Raw genomic sequence first — 23,438 nt, forward strand, 5'->3', positions numbered from 1 at the left:
GCAAGGGTGCTTTAATATACTAAGTAGCTAAAGGAGCACGGTTTAGGCAATTGATCTGTCTTTTTCCTTAATCTTTGGCTTCCCAATAAATTTTGCAGGAAGTACTAAATGCTTCAAAAGCACGAGAGAGGTGAATAATATATTCATAATCATAGAAATTGCTGGTGAACAAAATAGAAACCAGGTACATGCTATAGTGAACAATATATCACAGTTGGTTCTGTTTTGGTTCTATGAGTAATTAATCAGTATTCATAAAGTTCAAAATTACTCAAGGCATATGCTGTTTTGCTCCTTTTATTAGACAGATGGAAAAATTGTGATGGGGAGTAAATAACACTGGACACAAATCCTGTGGGATTTAATTTTAAATTAATAAAATTGGTAGTAGCAAAAAGATTGTAAAATGACAAAATCTTAAATTAGTATTTACCTTGCTGTTGCAATGTCTTTTGTAAATAGTTATTAATAATATTATTTTGAAGTAAAGAGTGAATTGGGAGGAGGACAAGGGTTAGTGTGCTGTTATTTCGTTCTGTATGATAGCTTGTTCTCAGAGGTGTTCACCTAACAGATTTTTGCTTTCTTTCTCTCTTTTATAATTCTACCAATTTTTTTGTATCTCTCTTACTATTTTACTATCACCTCAGGTTTTACCTCTGTGCTCCCTTATAGAGGCATCTGCATTTGAGTACTTCTTATTTTAGCACTTGAAAGGAGATAGATATGCTCCATTTTTTGTTTCCCTTTTTTCATAGCTGATACTGTAAATTAGTTAAATTATTATATCAGAGGAAAGACATTTCATCTTCCTGCTATTTTTGGACATTTCTGTTTTCTGTTACCAGTTGTTTGTTATACATGGCATAGACACAGATATTCAAATACAGTTTGTGGGGTTTTTATGTTTTTTAAGCTTATGATAAAATATTGTAGTTGCAATACATGTTTTGAATTCCTTTAATTAGCATTTTATAAGAATACAAAAAATACTTTGTACTCTTTGCCATTGCTTCACTGTTGAGGTAATTTTTAACATTCTCTGTTGTGTGACTTCTTCCACTCCATTGCTTTTCAATTTAGCAGCAAAAAGCTCTAGTGATATCTCATTAGTGTGTTGCAGAATTAGATCTCTCACCAACGTAAATTCTCTCTATTGTATGATGGTAGCTTTAAAAAAGATGGTAGCTGTAAAAAGCTGTAAAAAATGTGTTTCTGTGGACACTTTTAAATTATTTGGACATCTGATCATATGAGCATCTACAGGAGGTTTCAGGAAAGGATGAGTGTTTCCTTGTCTTTTTGGACCTGAATGGGTTAGAGTATAATTGAATCAGGCACCCTTTTGTACCTGCTTTTACATCACGTAACAATTGCTGTCTGATACAACCTCACTTAGGGTTTTTTTACTAAGAAAATAGCAGATACTGGAAGAATGAGCTTTGAACCGAATTTATCCATCAGTTGCCTGTTTTGTATTTGGCTCAAAGCAAACAGTCTGGCTTTAAACCTTTCAGTAATAGTCTATTATGGCTCTCCTAAGTACCTATTGCCATGTTGTCTTCAAGAATTTTTAGTGTTTTGTGATAAGAAAAATTGAGAACATTTAAACCAGTGTGAGAATTAATAACAGAGTTCATATTTAGCTATATTGTGACTGCTGATTTCAAAAGAAATCATTGATATTAAAGAAAGGTGTAGCTTCAGTTAATGATTAATTTCTGGACTATTGTAAATTTGCATTAGTTTTTTTTCCCTTTGCATTAATTGCTCTTGGTGAATTGCACCTCTGTAAAGAGTTTTTGGAGGAAGAGAACTCACAGTGAGAGCAAATGTCTGCAGCAAGCTGAAGTGTGATATAACTATGCAAAGTCTGCATTCAGAAAAAACTATATCATAGGTAACTTGTCCTTTTGTGTGTTTACTAATTTAATGTATAGGTTATATGCATGGATAGGAAGTCCGAGAATTTATAAAAGGTTGGGGTTTTTTTTGGCTCCTGCTTTGAGCGTCTTATGCTCTTTGCTGTAGTCTGTAATGATCAGATTGCTAGATTTTTTCCTAGTAGTGAGGAGTTCATGTGAATTTCTTAGTTTCTCTTAAAACAATGATATACCTATACCAATACCTATACCTATATGATATACCAGTTAGCTGCTCTTAAGTGTTTTGGCTGTGATAATAGAATCTGTATTGTGCTACTCATGGAAACTTTTACTGGATCATGATTCTTAAGCTGCCCATTGGCCTTACAAAGAGCCTTAAGAAATGTAGCTATCTGCTCTTTTAGGCAGCTACTTGGCCTACCTTTGGCCAGAAACCCATAGCATTTGGTGACATTAATATATCTGAAAGCTAAACCTTCTAAACTATGGAGTCTGAAATTTGTGAGTTGCTAAAGTAGACAGTTTTGGTTGCAAGGAAGGGAGACAGTAAAGGTAATAGGATAGAAGTGGAGGTAATGTCAGATATTGCATCAGATAATTATCATGGAAGTGGGACACATTCCTGTATTCTATTAAGGTCATTTCCTGAGGGAGAAACACCTCTAAAACTAACTAAAAACTAATAGTAAGGCACCCTTCTTAGATGTATGGTGAAGGACGGGGGACCAAATTAAGTAACCTTTCTCACCTCCTTTCCTTAAAAATAGATTTTTCAAACAAACATTAGACTGCACTAAAAAGTGGGAAAAAGCAGAAACCAATACAGGAAGGTGCTGAAGAGCAACAAGAAAATCTGCTGCATCTAAATGCCACATATCTAGTACCTGTGAAGATGATAGATGGATCAACCTCATATGTTGCAGCATATTGTCTTGACTAATCAAAGTAACTGTCATAGTGTCTTTGGAATCATCTAAGAATTGTCTAATTCTCAAACTTCATTTATGCTACTTTTTGTACCTTTGTATTTATTAATGACCATTAAAGGCACATTTTAGGGTTGGTGCTAGTGATAAGTTGATCATCTTTTCATACACTATCATGATCTACATCAGTGTTAGTTAGATTCCACTATATTCTGAAATTGTCTAGATTCTTTGCTGTTGATTTCAAAAAACAGTGAAACACTACAAACCAACCCAACCCAAAACCAAACTCTTTGGAATTCAATGTGGTGTTTTTAATTGCTGGAATTGTGGTTCAGTTCATTTGTTGTTGTTGTGCATAGATTCTTTGAACCTGCGGTAGTTTGTTTGCCATTATACTGTGGGACTAGTGCTTTAGTGCTTTCCTTGATTAATGCAGGCTCATATAAATTGCTTTAAAAACATTTTGTTCTTCTCATTAGTCATTTTAATTTTCTAGTTTAAGGTTGGAATGCTTACTTTAAAAAGTAGGTCTATTTGCTGCTGAATTACTTCTCTGTTTTTATGTGTTGTTTTATTTTCTATAATGAATGTGAATAAAATAAAATGGAGTAGTTCTGGTAACAGGTAAGCCTTAGGGCCTAGTCCAGCTAAACTGAGCAGTAGAATTACATGCTAGAGGTGTACAACATTAGTGAAAAAATCACAATCCAGATGGATTGAGAGGGAATGCCAGAGGATTAAACTGTTTTATTAGAACTTTAGGGAATGTTTATGTAGATTTAGAACCCTATTTTGATTATGCTAATTTCACATCTATGGAAATCAAATTAAAAAAACCCTGATTTTCCTTTTAGAGAAGTAATGCTAATATAAAACAGCAGAGAGTTTTTATGATCTTGCTGTTCCTATTGTTTGGTGTAATGTTTGCATATATACTGCTTTGTTGAAAAACATAAGCAGGAAGACTTGCCCGGGAATAGACTCTTGAAATGTTAAGTTTTGTGTCAGCTAATAACACTGTTGTCAAGTCATACATCATTGTAATTCATATCAAAGGCAGTGGTCAGAGTTCATTATTGCAAGGGAGTACTCATAGTCTAGTCATGTACAGACAGTAATACTAATCACCGTTTTTAATGTAAAACACAACTCCTTAGTGTTACATTTTATAAAAGCTCCCCTATAGTAAAGAAATAAGCTATTAACCTTAAACCTGTAATTTTGTTTCCTCTTTCGTGTTGCTGATCAATTAATGAATGTCTGATTTGTAAAATGTGAGACAAACATTTGATGTTACTGTTAAGTGAATTTTTGAAAAGAGTCATGTTGGAAGGTTCAAGTAATGTAATTCATTAAAAAGGGGCAAATGCCATTGATTCTTCTCTATTTTTACTTTCAATTGTGCATTTTTGACTTTGTGAATATAAGTAGCAAATGAGGAAGAATCAGCTGGTTACTGACTGCTACAGCTGGTTGCTACAGGTGGAGCTTCAGACTTGAGTGAATTCAGTTCTGCCATGAATTGTCTGTTCAGCAAACCTACTGTTCAGTCCATTCTCTTGTATTCAATAGTGGGTTGTGGTGGGTCTAGTGCCACTGCATCCACTAGAATGCACTTGGCTTCTATGCAAAACCAGCACATTGGTGCACAGAGAAGACTGCAGGAAGTCAAGTGTGTGGGAATACTTTCTGGAGGCTTTTTCAGACACCTATGAAGTTTTTTTCAGAACCTATATAGATTAATAAGATTATGTGGTGCTCTATAGAAGATAGCTGTTGAGGAGTAATCTTCATTTCATTTATGTGGACTGAAAGAGATATTTCACAAGTCACTTTCAGCATAAACAGTTATTCTATAACATAAGCACATCTATATAAAGATTTATCATCTTCTTGGCTTTTTTTTTTTCCGTTTCTTTGTCTGATCTGATCACTTGCCATCATCTTACAATTAAAAAGAAGCACAGTACTTCATAAGTTTCTGAAATATTTTCTCCTTTAGCTGTCTCCCCTACCCTTTGCAATCTGAACAGTAATGCCTATTTATTAAGAGCCCTTAATAGGGTTCAAAAATCTGTCATGGATTTGACATTTCTTCCTTTTAAAATTAATTTCTTGGTTCTTGCTTTGTGCATGTCCACCAGTTCTATTCTGCATAATAATTTCTACTCATTTGTTCAGCTTGGAATGTCTGTAACAGATTTCCAGAATCTATTACCCAGATTTCCACATCCTTCCACACCACTTTTCTCTAAAGTGTCTCTCTGATAACATCATATTTTCTGTCTTTTAAATTTTTAAGGTATCAAACATATTGCAAAAAGCCTTTTGTGTTTAGTGTCCCGCAGTAGGTTTTTGTTGTGCAAGAAAGTACTAGGATTTCTTAGAAAAACAGATCTCACATATTGTTGGAAAGCAAAATTGGAGGCAAAATCTCAGTCTGAAAATTGTTAGTATATTAAAAATTCAGATTGTACTGATTGCAAGTTTTTTAAAATCTGATCACCAGTTATTTTGAGCCAGATCTCTTTATTTATATATAGATTTAAATGAGATGGAAATAATATTGTTATGTATTATGTATTATGATTTCCATATGTATATCATGATGATTCTGTATGTTTTCCAAACAGGGTAGAGCCTAATTTAGTATAAATTATGTAACAGTCTGTGAAGAACCAAAATACTTTTGATTCAGAATATTCTATTCAATAAATCCCATAGCTAAACTCCTCTTTCACCAGCTTTAAGACAATTCCTTTGTAAAACTATGCGAGACAGCAATGAAGAGTGTAATAAAGTTGTATGTATCATATATACAAAGATCATACATACAAAGTTGGGATAAATCAGCTTTAAGCTTTGTCTTAATGCAGTACTTGATGAGACTTTATGCTTTAGCCAAATTATGTGTATAATTTTCTTGCTGCAGCTTTTTATTGTTTCAATCATAAGGTTTGGCAGGTGACCTTTAAGAACAGACCTGTTGGCTCTAGTTTTATCTTAGATTATCTCAGCAGAAAGTATAGCTGTCTTTGTTATGCTGTAACAATTGGGACTGCTTCCAGTGTTTGAGCACAATTATTTCATCATTTACCCTCTACCACAGAAGTGTTTTTCTAGATTCTGCCTAAACTGGGGTGGCTTAGCTATTTTTGGTATTTGATTGTATTTTACTGCTAATGTGTTCACAGTTTAAATGCTGCTTATGTAGCAAAGTGAGCAGCTTTTGCTGGGATAAGTAATTCCAATAGGACCTAAGCATAAGTAGGCTTGTGCTGGTAAAACTTCATTTTGTCACTATGATTGCTGTTACAGTAGCTGCTCCTTTTGGGAGTCTGTGGTGTTTAAATTACTTTCTTTACATTCATTATTGTTGTTATATCTACATCAGCAAAATTCTGTTTTGCAGGCATGGATTAAGCTTTTAACTAGTAGATTTGGCTCTGGAATGCACCTCAAATATAATTAAGTGGTCCTATCTGGGACTCTATTATGACCTGGTTGTGTCCAAGATGCCATAACTGTCTATTTAAGGGTTATTAGATGGCCCAGAGATTAGCTTGCATGTTCTCCTGGCCTATGAAAGGAACTTGCTTCCATTGCATATGGAAAAAAATTTCCCTCAATTTAATAAAGGGAGAAATTGTCCTTAAACTTAAGCTTCTAAGCTTAGAAATAATGAGTATTTTTCCTTACCTAAACTCTTTTCCCTCTCTTGAGTGTAGCACTTCTGTATGCAAGAAAGAATGAACATATTTGTTTGAACAAGGCTGTTACTTAGTTTTGTTAAATGTCTATATGTGAGTGCATAAAATAATACTGTTTTGTTGTGTTTTGAATACTTTAGTGGATTTACTTGTTTCCAGGTCGACATGCCAGTGCTGTACAATGCAACAGATATTCCCACCTTTAACTCATATAGATTTTATATCACAAAATCATTATTTCATTTAGGTGAAGGCAAGAATCAGAGAAATAGAAAAACAATATGGAAAAAGTAAACCATTATTCATACATAATGCATATATTTGCATTATCTAGAACTAATTCTGGTTTATTTATAGACACTGATATTCTCTTAGCATGACTTTCATTCCTTATTATATTTCCTTTACAAGACGTGATTCCAGCAAATATGAACAGTCAGGGCTCTTACAGATGACATTAATCTAAATGAAGCATTTATTTTATAACCTTTGGATGTCTGTTCTAGCCCCCTCTGATTTTTTTTTATTACGTTCATAGGGGAGAATGTGAAATTCTTTTTAGCTGCTTCAGTTCACAGTCTAGTATTTTAGCTTATAGTATCCCTAAAAATAACACCTTCTCCTTTTACCTTATTGTACATGAATAAAAACTCTTACATGAAACTATGTGATTTTAGGTATATATGAGTTCTTTTTAACAAATAGTTTACCAAACAGAATTATTGTTTTAACAGAAGCCAATATAGAGTTTTACAAGGTAAAGCTTCAAACATGAAATTAGATACTTATTTTAGTCAAATATAACGCCTATTTATTCACTGTGAACTGTGTAATATAACTTAGTACTTTCAACTGATGTACTACTGGCAAGACAATTTTGCAGTGATGTACACTGAGATCCCAGATGTGCTCTCTGTGTTTGAGTTCTGCATTTATTGCATGAGCTTCTTAATGCAGTCTTATCTTTGCTGTGTGTTGGGGGTTGAGTGTTTTTCTGTTACTGTTTCAATTGAAAGAATTTTTCCCGTTATCATGCTAATGGAGCTGGCCGGGCTACACCCAGGGTCTCTGATGAGTCCAGACAAAAGGGGTGGGTGGGAACGACTCCCGCAGGGGCCTCTGAGGTTTCCGGGAGGGCACTCGGGTTTCCAGCGAGCTCGGACGAGGACACCCGGATCTTCAGCCACACGGCGGAGCACAGGAGAGCCAGACCCTCTGCGATCACCTGCCCTGCATCTGCCCCGTTCCAGCCTCCTGCCTCTGCGGACACAGCTGATCACCTGGACACACACGGTGAGCGAGGAGCCGCCTGCTCCAGCCCGTTCCCACCGAGACCGGCGTGGCCGCTGCCGCCCCACCCCCTCCTGCCTTCGTTCCCGCCTGCCCCTAGGCAAATCCGGGCTCTGGACTAAGCACAGAGACAACGTGCTTGCATCTAAAGGGACTGACACCGAGTTATCTATTTCGTTCTGTTAGCAATTTTAACTGTTATTGTTTTCTGCTTGTACAGTTAGATATATTAGTAAAAGAGCTGTTATTCCCACCCCCTTATCTCTGCCTCAGAGTCCTTGATTCAAACAATTATAATACTTGGTGGGGGGGAGTGGAACCAAAGTCTCTATTCCAAAGGGAAACTTCTGCCCTTACTGGCAGACACCTGTCCTTTCAAACCAGGACACTGTGTCACAAAGCTAAACCTACCAATTAAGCACTTCAGTGACATTATGGTGACACAAGAAAAAAATTTTGAAACACACAATTGGGTGTTCTCTGCAGTGTTTGGTGAATAGGCATTTTGTATAGTGTGTAAGAAAAAGTGACAATCATTCTTCCAATTAGACAATATAATGCAGTAAAAAGCATGTAATCACGACTCATATATCACCATAGTGTGTGAGACACACATGCTTTCCTAATACAGTGTTTTGTGCTCTAAGAATAGAAAATACTTCATTAGTGTAAAGTATTACTGATTATTGAGAATATTCTTTCTTTAAGCATGAATATGCTGGGTTTTATCTGATTTTGAAATGCAAGAAAATATAGACGACTTCTTTTGTGCCATACTTCTCATCATTGTCAAGTATCTGACTAAAGTATAATATATAAGTATGTTAAACCCAAGAAATTACTCAACATGGCATTCTTTAAAAAAACACAGCATATATATAGCTTCATTATGTGTGCTGAGTCTATTAATTCAAACAGTTAATGGTGCACTGTATTTCATAGTATATATAATGCTATAGTTGTGGTATTTTATTAATTACTGCTATTAAAAAATGCTAAATTAATTACTGTTCTAACCTCTTGAATTGCATCAGTGAAGCAGGCCTAGAAGTAATTTCCAAGGCAGTATAATGTTCCTATTTCTGTTTAATATCTGAAATGGAATTCATGTTTGTTGAGAGCAAGTCAAAGGCTATGGTTCTGGGTCATGGATCTTGGCAACAGCTATTCTATTGCTCTGTTCCTCTTGTGAGTTTAGTGTGTTAAATAAGAATTCACTTCCACTGTTTTTAAATAAATCTTAATATATGTTTTTACAGCTTCATGGAAGAAATCCATCTTTTTCCAGTTCTTTTCCAAGTCATCTTGGTAAGAATAATTTTTAATATAGATATATATTCTGATAGATAGATATCCTATCTCCCAAATAATGGCTAACTAGTAAGTTTCATTAGCAATGTTGATAAAATAATAAGATGTTGGTGAAATCAAGAGAAACAGTCTAACAAAATTAATCTAGAGTAAGCAGACATTTAGGAGGTTCTTGCCAACTAGTCCACCTGTATAGCAAGTTTCAAGATAAGTACTTTTTGCTGTCTTGAATTAAAAAATGCCCTGAAAAATAGAATTAATGACCTGGTTTCCTAATTAGAACTATTTATTTGCCTAGTCCATATAAAAAGTGCTGAGGAAGCTGACTTTTATTTCAGAGCTTCAACTACAAATTTGATACTGTTGGCATGATAGTCTCAAATCCCACTATTTGCTTATAGAATTTCTTTCATTATAAGGTATCAAGGATATGATTTTGGGATAGTCATATGTGGAACTCCCATCCCTAAATAGAGTCTGCCACTTATAAAGGTCATTAAAGCTGTTGGTTTTGTTTCTCTGAAATGTTGCAAAACAAGTATGTAAATGAAGAAGAGAGATCTTTAGGCTAGTTTGGAAGCTGGGGTACTGTGCTATTCATTACCCTTCTCATTGTTAAATTCCAGTCTCTTGTTACTTTTTTTAATTTTTAAGTTTATGAAGTTGTATCAGGTAAGTGTACTGTCTTGTGAGCATGCTCCTGATGAATACTAAATATGCATTATAAGTAAATACACATAATTTATGTAGTGCAGGCAGCTTGCATACTTGCTTTTGTATCATTCTTGAGATTCAGTCTTATTCAGAGTAGATGAGGTTAGTAAATGGGATTCTGAATCAACTTTGATATTCTTTCTTAAGTTTCAGTATTTTAATCTTCACTCTTCCTTTCCAGTGATTTATTTTACTGCCTATCATTTTGAATCTATTTAATACTGCATACCCTGATAAGCCATTTTTTATTAAAGTAACCGTGTTAGTGATGATAGATTTTTCCAGCAGCATACAGAACACAGTCTTTATGATATTTTGTGTACCTATAGATACAAATCTCTTTTTGTGATAAGTATTGAGAATAAAACCATACATTTTACTGCAGTTCATAAATAGTCTTGACCTTGGATGAGTACTGATTTTAAGTAGTAATAGAAAAACACAGTAAAATATGGAAGTCAAATGTTTCATATTAATATTCTTAAATATTTAGTTAATATTTAAAATGACTTCAGGTGCTAGAATCTGGACATTTAACTATATATATAATATATATACACATAATATATATGTTGGTCTATAGCTATGAGTATTTGAACATTGTTATGATCTCTCAAAATATTCCCAGGTATTAATTTTTTTTTAATAATGTATCTGCAGTCATGGAATTTAAAATGTGTTTATGTCATACCATGTAAGTTGCAGTCAGTCAAGTTGTAGTCAGTCATATATATTTCCTCCTGACCTCCACACATGCAGTTCAACTTCATGAGTTCTAGAAATAGTCCAGTGTTTTCTGAGGTAGTAAAGCAGTTTAGCTTAAAATTGCATGACTAGTGGTCTCAAGGTTTCACAGCTGTCTTGAACCCCTATGGCTGTCTTTGAGCTTATGGTTGGAGTTGGGGAAAAATCATGTAGCTTTTAGGGAGGAAAAAATAATCCCCTTTCAACATATTTTGTTCATAGAGGACACCTATAATTGCTTCAGTTGCCATATACAGCATTTGAGCTTTAACAGTACAGTGGCTGTGAGATGTGGTCTTGTCTGGATCAAGGGATGTGAGATGCAACACTAGAAACAGCAAAGAAGGGTGGCAAACTGTTTCTCTGTTTTAGTAGGCATTTGGAAAAACTCAGAAGCCAGGACTAAATCAGGCTGGAAGGATTCATTATTAAGCTATTCTTCTTCTGAACAGAATGGATTGAACAGGGCACATTAGCAAACTCCTTCATTACAGGTTTCTGAAATAATTTTCAGTCATATGGGTGAAGGGAGTTGCATATAATTTGATTCCTATTATTCTCCATAACCTAGCCTTTGTGTGGGTTTATACTCTTATTGGTTTCAAGGATCAGCACAAATAGTAATGTTGAGCTCTGTGATATAATACCTAGACCTTTAGCAGTCCCTAAACTATTGAATTGTGCTTCAGAGTCAATACTCTCTTTTATACTGACAGTAATTTAATGTAGAGCTATTACTATCTAGTCCATTAGTTTATTATTATTAGTAGTAGTAGTAGTAGTAGTTTATTATTAGTACTTAATAATTTCTATGCCAAAGCTTAATATCCAATGTGTATTTTCTATATATCATTAAATATAGTTCATATTACTTCCTGCAGTGCAACTGACAGGACATTGATTCTGTTAGACTCTGACAGGAAATACTGTGACCTCAAAATTGAAAAGCATTTCCAGGAGCAGTCTTTGTTTCTAGGCTGTACTGCAATCCAAGTGGGATTGAATGTACTAGCTTTAATCTAGCTAGCATAGTAGTAAGGACATGATGGCTTGCAGATACTGAGCAGTTCACAAGAAAAAAAGTTTTAATATGACTGGTTTTCACTGCTCATCAGTGTAGAGTTATACTAGCTCTTACACTGCACACTATGCAGTGTTCTGGTCTAAGCAGTAACACTGAGATTTAGTAAGGTTTTTATCCTCTGTCATCTCTCTGCACCACTTAGATCTCTAAATTCAGCCAAAGAATATGAAAAGTATCCTTTCATGTCAATTATGACTGCAATTTAGTAAATGCTATAGTTGCCAAGCAAAAAAGAATTGGATCAGTGAAAAAAATCTTACTGTCTACCTAAAAAGTTGTTCTGAGAGAATAGCCAGAATTTATCTTCACCTGAACTAGGGTTTAGTCACTGAGCTAGTTAGTAAGAGGCTCTAAATAGAGTTCCAGTTCCTTTGGAAACCCTCTACATTCATTCATCTCTCAATACTCAGTTTCATTTAGGAAATGCCCATTAATGATGTGGTTTGTGAGTGTGTGAAAAACCTGAGTACAGTTTTTCATCACAGGACTTCAGAGGCGAATTTTATGGTTTAGCTGAATGCAAATTAATTTCATCAGATCTCAGATGCCTGGTGCTAGTGGTTATGTAGATTATTACTAGTCCTACAAGGCAGTATGAAGGTATGACTGCAATATGAGTAGACATTAATCTTAAAATAATGTCTAATGTGGTCAGTGAAAATGTAGTGATGTGCATCTGTGGAAAAATGGAGAGATATGTTGACAATTTACAAGCATTTTCAGGACAGTAAGGGATTGAAAAGCAAAAGGAAAGCTGACATCACTAAATGAAAAAATTAAAAGGGGCAAACTTCCCTTGAGCAAGTTTAAATATAATGAGCCAAATTCCATGATTTTGTAAATAATGCCAAAAATTGGGTTGATATAAGGTGTAAATATGAAATGCTGCTGTTGGTGAAAGAGGGGTTGTAGCAAGAAAAGTGGGATATATTTCATGTTTTACTTTCTTGCTGCCTTTTACTCCTGCATCCTTAGTATTGTGTTTCTAATATATTTTGCACTGTCAAACCTATTTCATCTGCCTTCAATATCAGTTTATGATATACAGAATACTGTTTTTGATTTTTATGTTATAATGCTGGAATGAGGTTGATAAGGGATTTGGAAATGTTTTACTGCCATTTTTGCAAACTATGGCTATTTTTATTTTAGGTTGCTACCAAGATTTTGCTGAGTAGCAAGCAATGAAGTTGGCATAAATGTTATTTTCTGTGTTATGTTACTTTTAAAAGGGTAACATCACAGATATTACCTGGTCTTCATTTAGTGTTACCTGAATGTAAGCTGTTGCATAGAAAAGAAATTCTGTGTAGTTGGTGAAATTCTATTTTTCTGCTGCAAAGTTTTAAAACTAAAGGTAATGATGCTTGTGATTAGGAGTTCAGTGCTACCCTGTTTTTAAAGCCCAGTAGTCAATTCTGTGCTTATCCTATTAAAAGTTCTGGTGTAGCATTTAGTCACACCAGCATATTATCAGAGACACCAGTTTTTCCTGGGTTTTTTTTTTTTTTTCAAATTATCTTAACAGCCAGTTAAAGTCAAAGGCATATTCTTTCAATAAAAATTACTTTATAATAAGACTGAATATTACTGTATTTAGAAATTATATATTATTATTAAATATGATCAATAGTAGATAGTGTCTTCATGTCTAAACTACACAGTCTATTTTAAAGATTCAAATACTGTGATTGTTTTATTTATACTGTCATTCTATTCTTAACACTTCTTCTGTTTACATTTATGAAGTAATTAAAATTAATTTTAAAATTACATATTTTAAAGTATTTTCCTTCAAATACAGTGGAAAGCTCTTAGTATGAAAATACAAAATAGATTTTCCTTTGTCCTGTTCATATATTTTTGTTTATTTTTCCTAGTTTGAAATTTTATGAGTTTGAAATTTTATGCTGTCCGTGTGTGTTTTGGGATGGCTGTATTGGACACCTTAAATTGGAGGATCATAAACTAGTCATGTTTTTGATAGACTGCAGTCAACCTATGCTTGAGCACTCAAAAACTGCTTCAAAATCATTTTTATAGGGCAGTCTGTAGTCCTTTTAGAAGGTGTGCTTTGCTCACTTTGTTGTAATTGCAGTTGAAAATAGAGTTCGGTATTACATTTATCACTAAGGGGGAGGATATGAACTAAGCATAATTGAAAGAAATATTGTAATAGTTATAGAAAAAAATAGATAAACATGTACTTTAAAAGAAGAAACAAGCCACACCAGCTTTCTTGTGTAACAACTTCTTTTCAAGAAAGCTAACAATTTTGTGGAAATTTTGTCTAGGTAGAGGATACACAGCCGTGTATAACTAGATAAAGAAGTTGCATGGCATCCAAGTAGAAGCAATGGTTGGATTCTGTATTTCCTTTTGAATTTTAATAGGAGGAAAGGGCCACAGGAAATGGTTATAGTCAGAGATGCTACTCCTTGTGATTCAGTTAAAGTAACGAAACCATCCACTTAGAATGATTTAGAAATAATTGTTGTTTTATGGCCAGTCTTACCTGTGAAAGTACTATAACAATGGAGAAGAAAAACACTGGAGAGGGAAAAGAAGAGCCTCATCATTCCTCTTTTGCTGGGTTTCTATTTCCTAGTGAGAGATTACAGTCATATATCATTTGAGGGAAGATGTAGAGGTATTTTGCTGTCTGGCAGCGACATGGATGATAAGTATAGAGGAACATGGATCAGACATTACTGCAGCATTTGAAGCGTTAGTTTACTTGTGTCTGTTAAAGAAAGCACCTCCTAGTCCAGTGTGGTGCACATCTTGTTGGTTTTCTGAAAGAATGGGAAAAATGTTTCTAACTTGCAAATACTCATAAGCTTATGCTCCAAGATGAGTACTTGAAACAAAAGACTAGGAGACTCTTTCTCTTATATTCTGTAAAGTACAAGCTTATACTGTGGAACTCATCAGCTGGAGAAAATTAGGATAGTAAATCTGGCAAATAGTAAAAGCTCTACCATTTAGTGTGAATGGGCCCCTGGTCTTCTATTTTGTAATTGAGCTTTGACTTTAAAGCGTTCAGCTCTGTGCTTGCATGAGAAGAGTAAAGCTGATTGATTGCTCTGGGTATCTTGCTCTAGTCTGCAGGTATATCAACCCTTAATTTAGAATCAGCTCTCTAGTACAAAAACCAACACAGAGGTATCTAGGAATGCTTAGTTTATATGGCTTTTAAAGATCAGGAAATACTATTTATTTTAATACCCTTGTGTGTGGTATTCCTATTTCTCTCTGTATTTTCAATCCTGTTATGAAAACATTCAATGTAATGTCTCTTTTTGGTGTACTTCACCAGTTCATTACTGCTGTTAGGGAAAACCTGCATTTATAAGGTATCTGAAATTAGATTCTAGGAGTGATTTTTATGGCTTCTACAGGATGGACATTAGTTCTAGTTAGAAACCTTAAGTGTATTCATAATTAATATCTCTATTTTTTTTTGTCTTTCTTTAAAGTATGCACACTTCCTCAAATCTCCTATATTTAATAGTCAAATTGTATGCACTGGCAGCATATTAAAAATGGCTGTGACAGGTTAGGAATGTAATCTATGAGGATTTCTGAAAGTGAAAATGCCAAAACCCTATTTTAATGGGTAGATTATAAAGCAAAATAATTGCTGGTTTTGAAAGACATTCAATATCCAAAGATGAGTTTAGGAAAAACTAGTGAAAATGTGTTGAACTATCTTAGAATTTATGTATTTGGAATGAGAAAAAATTACTAGATATCATTTAAAGAAGATAAATAGAGTTCAAGTGTAAAATTTACTGTGAGTAGAACACTTCACCAATGAGTGTCCTTTCTAAACAGACAAATTTATTACCAAAGCATTGAAGTCTTGTATCAACATTCAGTAAGGTATTATATTTATTTTCTTTTTAATGCAATATCAAATTAATAGGGTTTTTTCTATAGACCAAAGAAGACTTAAAAAAGGCAGTAGGGTACAGTATGTTAACTTCCAGTTTTCCAGGCTTATAATATGATATGGCTCATCTGGTAGAAATGTTAGAATTTTTTGTTACCCTGTTAACTTGCTTAAGTACTTTCAGTTTAAGGACAAGATTCCTGAGACTACTTATCTCTTTTAAATTGTGACTTGAAAATATTGTATACTTAAAAGGGATAAGGCTGGACATCTGAATTTGTACTCCTGGAAATAAACATGTCTAAGTGGAGCTCTCCTGAGAATTTTTTAGCAGGAAGGAGAACCCTACTGATAGGAAGTTTTATTTTCAGAAACAGATTTTTTCTTTTGTTTTAGTGATCTTTAAGTCAGGAGTTTCTGAGGAAGTGTTTATACATATGCATGTTTGATTAGTGCTGAATTGGGTTGGTAATCTGTTATGGTCAACTGATCTCTCCAATTATTAACACTGTACATGGAATGAATTCCTAATAGTTATTCATGTGTAACAATTGTATTCTTAACAGATGACAGCAACACTATTAGAAGCCAAAATGCTTGGTATAAAAACTATTTCTGATTGTGATTAATAACTACTACCCATGACATTTGATTCCTTTCCTCAGATGTTGTCATGTGATATGCAGTGGTTTCGCATATGGATAAAGCAATCCCAGAACCATAGATTGTCTGCAGTTGGAAGGGACTAGTAAGACTCATAGTGTCCAACTCCTGCTTCCTTTACAACTGTCGTAGTTATCATATAAATAAGAATGTTGTCCAGATGCTCCTTGAACTCTGTCAGGCATTGTTCTTCCCTGGAGAGCCTCTTCCAGTGCCCAGCCACGTTCTCAGTGAAGAATCTTTTCCTAATGTCCAATCTGAACTTCCCCTGATGCAGCTCCATTCCATTTCCTCTTGTTGATGGTGACCAGAGAGAGATCAACCTCCCACCTCTGCTGCCTCACTTGAGGAAGTCATAGACTGTGATGAGGTCTCCCCTGAGCCTTTTCTCCTCCAAGCTGAACAAGCTAAGTGGCCTCATGTGCTCCTTGTAGGTCTTGCCCTTGAGGCCTTGCACCGTCTTATTCACCCCTTTCTGGACACACTTTAATAGTTTGATGTTCTCTTGTAGTGCCCAAACCTGCCCACAGCACTCAGGGTGAGGCTGTCCCAGTGCAGAGCTGAGTGGGACAATCCCCTCCCTTGCCCAGCTGGCGATGCTGTCCCTGATGCCCCCCAGGACACCCCAGGTTGGCCCTTCTGGCTCCCAGGGCACTGCTGACTCATATTCAACTTGCCATCAACCAGGACTCAAGGTCCCTTTCCATAGTGGTGCTCTCCAGTGCTTTGTTCCCCAGAGATAAGATAAGGGAACAAAAGTTCCCTTTGCAGAGGCATTTTCTTGCAAATGATGGAAGAAACATTTTTCTTTTTCAATATCATTGTGATGTATGCCAGACTTTCAGTTCATTTGCTACAACCACAGAGCTTAAGAGTTGTCTGTGCTGCAGTCAGTGTGTAGCAGCAATTCATGAAGATGTTTAACTCCAGGCTAACAGCTGCCAACTTTAAGCAGAGATGAAATTATTTACTTTCCATCCATCACATTGAGAAAATTATTGTTGTTAGGGGTTTGATATTGATTTTTTTGAATGGTATTCATAGCTGATTTTTAGCCTTTCTTGTAGGGTTCCTTGAGTCAAATAATTTTGGCTGTCTTTAATTCAACTTTCTTTTTTTTTTTTGAAGTAGTTAAATGTGTATTTGTTATAAATGTTTTAGAACAGGTTAATGAAAAAACTGAAAACTTGAAGTACATAGTTTGTGGGATGAAGAATGGTCTTGTTGACAGAGTAGTGAGAGAAATTAGAGAACTGTTTCCTATTCCTGCTGCTGGTCTGGACCCTGGGAAAAGTATACAAGCCCTCTTTTTCATCATATGCTTTTTGTGCTTCTGCCCTTTGGATGTCTGATGAACACCTTCACTCTGAGAAAACTTAGCAATTGGTTCTTATCATTCTGAAACTAAGCCTGTTTAAGGTCCCAACTGTACCTTATTCAAACAAAATTCTTTAATGATTTTTTTTTTTACAGTAAGGTAATGTCTAAGCTAAAAATGTACATCACAAGAATGTAGGGAAGATGAATTCATTAAGGTAAATTCATTAAGGTTAATTCATTAAGATGAATTCATGAAGGTTTATATTTAGAAGGTATTCAGATTTTGTTAGGAGAAGCACTAAGTCAATATGGGCAGCCTATTTTATAACTGTATGTCTGAGTAGGATTGCTGTATGTCCCAGTAGGATTGCTGATGGAGAAAGAAGTGAGAGGAAGCAGAGCCATCCCTTAAATAATTTTAAGAGTATAAATTGATATTCTGCATAATAAAATGGGTTAAAAAAAAAAAAGTGATTCTGAAACATATCTTTCTATCACACTCTTTCTTATCTGGAAAATTACTTACTAAATCACCTGGAGCATGACTTCTGAGAGAAAAATTGAGTCCACAGCATTTGTGACAACATTATGTTCTTGTATAGGAACAAAATTCAGCCATTTACATCTTAAAGGAATTGCTTTCTAATGCTAGATAGTAATATTTTGGTGTGTATGCTACTAGCTATTTTTTTATTTTATTTTATGTGCAGTGCTAAGGGATGTAAGAAAACTCATGTATAAACAATATTCTTATGTGCTTGTTTGTAGTTATTTATTTATCCTGTCCTAAAAGTTGAAAATTGTACAGATAATGAATATTAATCTAAAAGACTGTAGCAGGATTTTAGAGCTAGCTATAACATATTGGATAAGAAAATCACAAACAGGTAGTGGAGTGCATATGCATAGCTATCTGTACTTTGCAAAAATTGTGACCATGATTACTGCTGATACTAGAACACAATTCTGAGTTTTATGATGTTGTGACTGTTTTGCATTTCTTTGATCTCGCTCTTCATGTTATTTATCACTGGTCTTCAATAAGCAAGCAAACATACTGGTTTTGTGAAGGTGGGTTTTTTCATAAATGTTTTTACAGTAGTCCAGAGTGGGTAGTTATTTTGTGTATTAAGGTATAGGATCTTACAAGTTGTTTTTTGAAAGAAAATATATTCGCAATTTCAAAGAAAAAAATGTTACAAAGTAATGATCACTGTTGTTCCTTGCATGGCAGATCCATGTATTTATCACATGAATCATCTAAGATTTCTTTGCAAAGCTTGTATGAAACTTTTTGTCTCAGAGCTCTGACCATCCCAAGTACATTTCACAGTGTTGCTCCAAAGTGACCTAGAGTCCATCTGGAGTCTCTGGTCTTTTTGTATCTTCTGTTGATTGGGACAAAGAAGGTTCTGCAGGGATGCATGGTGATGATGCAGTTTAAGCTCTGTTCAAAGCAATTAATGACTAACTATAATATTTATCCAGAGTTATGGTATGAAGTACAGAATGATCCCTTCAGGTATGATTTAAGATCCAACACAACAGTTGTTTTAAAGGTCTCTTCACCTACAAAGGGTAGAGCATCTGCTTATTATTGTATTCTGTTATTGGCCCTTGGCTGTTGCTCAAATCCACTAGGTTTGTCCTGTATTTAGAGGATTGCCTGTTGTCCTTTGGACATTGTTGGATGCTGGTAGTTGGCATTTCCCTTAAACCCCTTCAGTTACAAATGCGGTAATAGTGGTTATTCTGAACAACTCTTAAAAGTTAGTTATTCTTGGAAGGCTAAACTTGTTTGAAATACATAGTTCTCAAATACTGTGTTCAGAAAAAAAGATTAAAATATATTGTAACAGATGTAATAGTGCTTGCCCTGAAACTTCAGCATCTTGTAGTAAGCAGGGGTATGGCACACATGGAGAGGATGAGAGAATAAGTTTCATACAACCTTTGCAAAGAATCTTGGGGGGATCTTGTACCTGCCTGTAGCTGCCTCATGGTACAGTACAGAGAAGATGAAGCCAGACTTGACTTAGTAGTGCACCATGGAGGGACAACAGGATGAATACAAGCTGGAAGATGGGACATTTCAGCTTGATATAGAAAGAAACTTTTTTCTATGGACTGGGTGGTCAAACACTGGAATAAGAGGTGAGGGAAGTTGTAATAACTCCATGCTTGGAGACTGTGTGCAGCCTGAGCCAAGCAGCCAGCTAGACTGGAGAACTGCAGAGGCACCTTCTACCATATATTATTTTGTGATTTGATTGTCCAGTCCAGTCCATCTCCCGAAAAATCAACCAACTGAACAAAAATTACCCCACGTTATCTCCTAGCATGGTAGCCACCATACACTGAGTCTTATGTGTACTTAGATACATTAACTCCTCTAGGCTAGGATCTATGTCACTGTCTTTCAGGTGAGTTTGGGTTTCTGAGGTCTTCATCTTTTTCCTGCTTCCTAATATGCTTTGACCTTTAAGTAAGCAAAGTGGATGGATTGAAGTGGAAATGCTTATTCAGCTGGCTTGGCTTCACTCCCAATTCTTCTCTAGCTGAGCCATCTACATTTTATACTGCATGAGGGAGGGTGGTGTTTTATGAACCAAATCCAAGGCAGACTGTAGGTCAGGGTTGAATGGATGGGTGTATAAAGTCACTGAGTTTCTGCCAACTTCTTTTGTCTCTTAATACACTAGGACATTTATGAAATTCATTTATTACCTGAAATATAAGCCTTGTGGTTTTTAGCAGTGTTCTAAATATTTTTTTTTATGAGATTGAGTATCTTGAATATTATTGTGGAATTTTTTTTCTAATGATTATATTTTTACTTACAAACAGTGCAGCTCTGACCTTTAAGGGAACATGCTAACTTCAGCTTCCCACTTAACAGATAGAGCTGATGTTATTAGATTTTATTTCTTGGAAAACAGGTTTACTTAAATGTTAACTAAGACTTTTTTTTTTTAAACTCTATGAGCTTTAGGACAGATTTGTAGAATATTTGAAATATGTAACAAGAAGACTTCTATAGTATTTAGGTGAATAATCATGTGTAAAAAATCCCCAAACTTCTTCAAGTATGGAACATTATTGTTTACCCTGATAGGGAAATAATTTTTCTTTTATTTGTCCCTTTATATTGATAGAAAACTTTAATAAAAATTCTTCAATTCTTCATTTTATAGTACTTTGCTCTTTCTAGCCCCTTCTATCAGGAATAATTCTGTTATTGTTTCCCCAGTCCAGCCTGAAGGAAGAGTTTATAACCTTTTTCCATGCTCACTGAACATTTTATCAGGAATTTCATTTTAGATGACAGATCAGTCTCTCAGTCTTGGGAACTTAAGGCAGAAGGGTATTGAGTTTATGTTCCTTAGTGATGGATTTCACCAACAGCAGTAGGAGTGAGAGGTCTGGACTGACCACCACCACAGATATCCTTAAGGCTTGGACAGAAACATAATTGGTGCTTATGTTCTCTACCTCTCACTTTTTCAGCAAGCACACTCCTTTAAGAACTTAAAAAGTTCACAGTGCAGAGATTCTAAAGCAAGGTTTTTCTCCTCTTCCACAGTATTTGGTTGGGTTGGTTTTAGTTTAGTTCTATTTGTAGTCATAAAGCTGTTCAGCATTCACATATTATTTCATCACACCTGATTTGAACCTTTTTTGATGGAATTTTTGTGGATAACCTTCAGGATCTTGTGATTATTCATGTAATTAAAATCCTCTCAAGTTTTTTTGACACCTAATACTAGTCACTTTCAGTTTAATTTGCACTCCTTTTCAAAGCAGATATGAAACCTGTATGTGTGTATTACACAATGTGAGACTGCTGTCTACAGTCACAGCTCTACATATGCAGTGATGCAAGATGTGTTGCCATTATCACTCAGGAATGAGATATTGTGGTTAGACAGAAACACAGTCTGATAAAAACATCTGTTAATCCTTTGTCCTGATCTGGAAAACACACTGAAATGTTATTCGTTGTAAGAGGAAGTATTGCAGTGGTAGGCAGAGAAACATTGTGCTTGTTATTCCATGTGTGGATTTTGTGTTCCCCATCTCCAAATGTTTGTGGTAGAACTGCAAATAGCGTAAAGAAAAAAAACTGAGATTGTCAAAAGTCTGAAATGGCCACTGTGAAAGAGATTATCCTTCTGTATGCTTTAATCTGGAAGGTGTTTGGCAAGTGTGATATTTACATATATGTACCATATATGAGTGAGTCAGGTACTCACAAAAGATCTGTACTATAAGAAATAAAGAAAGCTTGCAGTTGACATTTGAAAAATTGACAAAAAGTCAATTTCTGTAAGGTTATGTTCAGCTTTCAGCTCTGCACCATGGCATCCTCAGTTTACTTGAATTAAAGAATAGACCAAATTAATGGAACAAAAATCCATGGAAAGCTATTATGTGTATAAAATCTAATTCTGGCTCAAAGTCTTTGGCTGTGAATTCCTGGAGGCTGAGGAAAGTGTTCAGTATGCCTGTCATGTAGGGCTTCTTCTGTTGCCAAGTATTTTAGATATGTTGTTAGGGTAGGTAGACCTATTTGAACTGAGTCAGATTTGTGCTTTATATATTACAAATGAATGCATGAGAACCTTTCTGTATTGTGAGATTTTAGTTCATGGCTGAAGAAATTTGTCTTACTACTCCCATTTTTATATGAAAAACTAGTTTAATTTTTTATGACTTAAACAGATAGACTTGTTTTCTGAAGCAAGTTGTTTCTTAGAGAAATTAGCTAGTTAAAAATACACAACTCTGAGTTATGAGGTTGATTTTCAGTTTGTGCTGTTTCTTTGGTTGGCTTTGGAGTTAAAAATGAACAGTAATTTGGGGAATTCACAAAGAAGTCTGAATGTTCTTTAAGAATTCATATTTAGCCACTGTTTATGAACAAGTTTCAAGTTGTCAATGTTTAACATAGCACATTTTTGCAGAATTTTTATTGCATCAAAGCATCACTCAGTCATTATAACTAGACAATTTTCCCACTTAGGGGAAAAATATTTGAGACATGATTTGGGATGGGTAAAGAGATAATTTTGGCTTTTTGGTTTTTGTTTTCTTTTTTTTTTTTAAATAGAGATTTAACTAGCATCATCATCTTCAGAATCCATCTTGTTTTTGTCACACCCCTTTCCTCCAAAAGTTCATAACATTTACTGCCTTTCTCCTATATTTTAATTTAAGCAATGCAACTAAAGTAGTTAATCTTCTACATTGCTAACTGGTTCTGCTGTGAATAAGATTAAACAAATCGAATTCTTTATCTTTTTTTGTTCATCCTCCTACACTTTTATCAGTGTCTGATAAATCTCACCTCCCATTCTTTAAGCTTTTTTCCTATTCTCACAGTCTTTCAGTGCCCACATCTTGGAAACTTTTTTTTGTTTATTTAGTTATTTTCCCATAGATTATAATTTTGAAATAGTCATATATACATGTGTGTGTGACAATCTCAGATTATTTGTTAGCAGTCTCAAAGTCTTTGTGACATTGTAAGTGTTCTTCATACTGTATTGTGTCATGTAAAAAAGAAGAATGGTGCCAAGGGTTCTGTGACAGTTGATTGTGAGCAGCAGAAGAGGGAGCGGTGGAACACCTGGGGAAGCCAAGAGGGCTGTCAGTGCCTGCTGGCTGCAGTGCAGTGCTGCAGCATTCCCTCTCTCCTGCCTCACTCCCTGGGTCACAGCTGCAGCTGAGGGGCACGTGGAGACCTATGGAAGAGGAGGGATATAGCACCACAATGCAAATGTGTGAAAGGCAGGTGCTGCAGAAAGATAGATTGTTTCTAACATGAGACTTCACAAGTCTAGTACCAAAGTGTGTCCTCTGTGACCTTTAACTATCAAGTTGTGGGGAGAA

At 35.1% G+C, this 23,438-nt stretch overlaps 1 protein-coding gene across 12 annotated transcripts in view; it reads left to right on the forward strand.

Annotated features, from left to right (window-relative positions):
* The window catches only part of ULK4 (unc-51 like kinase 4), a 217,325-nt gene that overhangs the window by 92,507 nt on the left and 101,380 nt on the right, over positions 1-23,438 (forward strand). For 11 of the 12 annotated variants that reach the window (XM_079299920.1, XM_079299912.1, XM_079299915.1 and 8 more), the window contains one exon: positions 9,075-9,123. In XM_079299920.1, the coding sequence (XP_079156046.1) occupies positions 9,075-9,123 (49 nt within the window). Of the gene's footprint in view, positions 1-9,074; positions 9,124-12,820; positions 13,112-23,438 lie in introns of those variants that run through there. The other variant, XM_079299914.1, reaches the window with a different exon arrangement.

This window comes from Erithacus rubecula (genome assembly GCF_903797595.1).
Source record: "Erithacus rubecula genome assembly, chromosome: 3".
Classification (NCBI taxonomy): Eukaryota; Metazoa; Chordata; class Aves; order Passeriformes; family Muscicapidae; genus Erithacus; species Erithacus rubecula.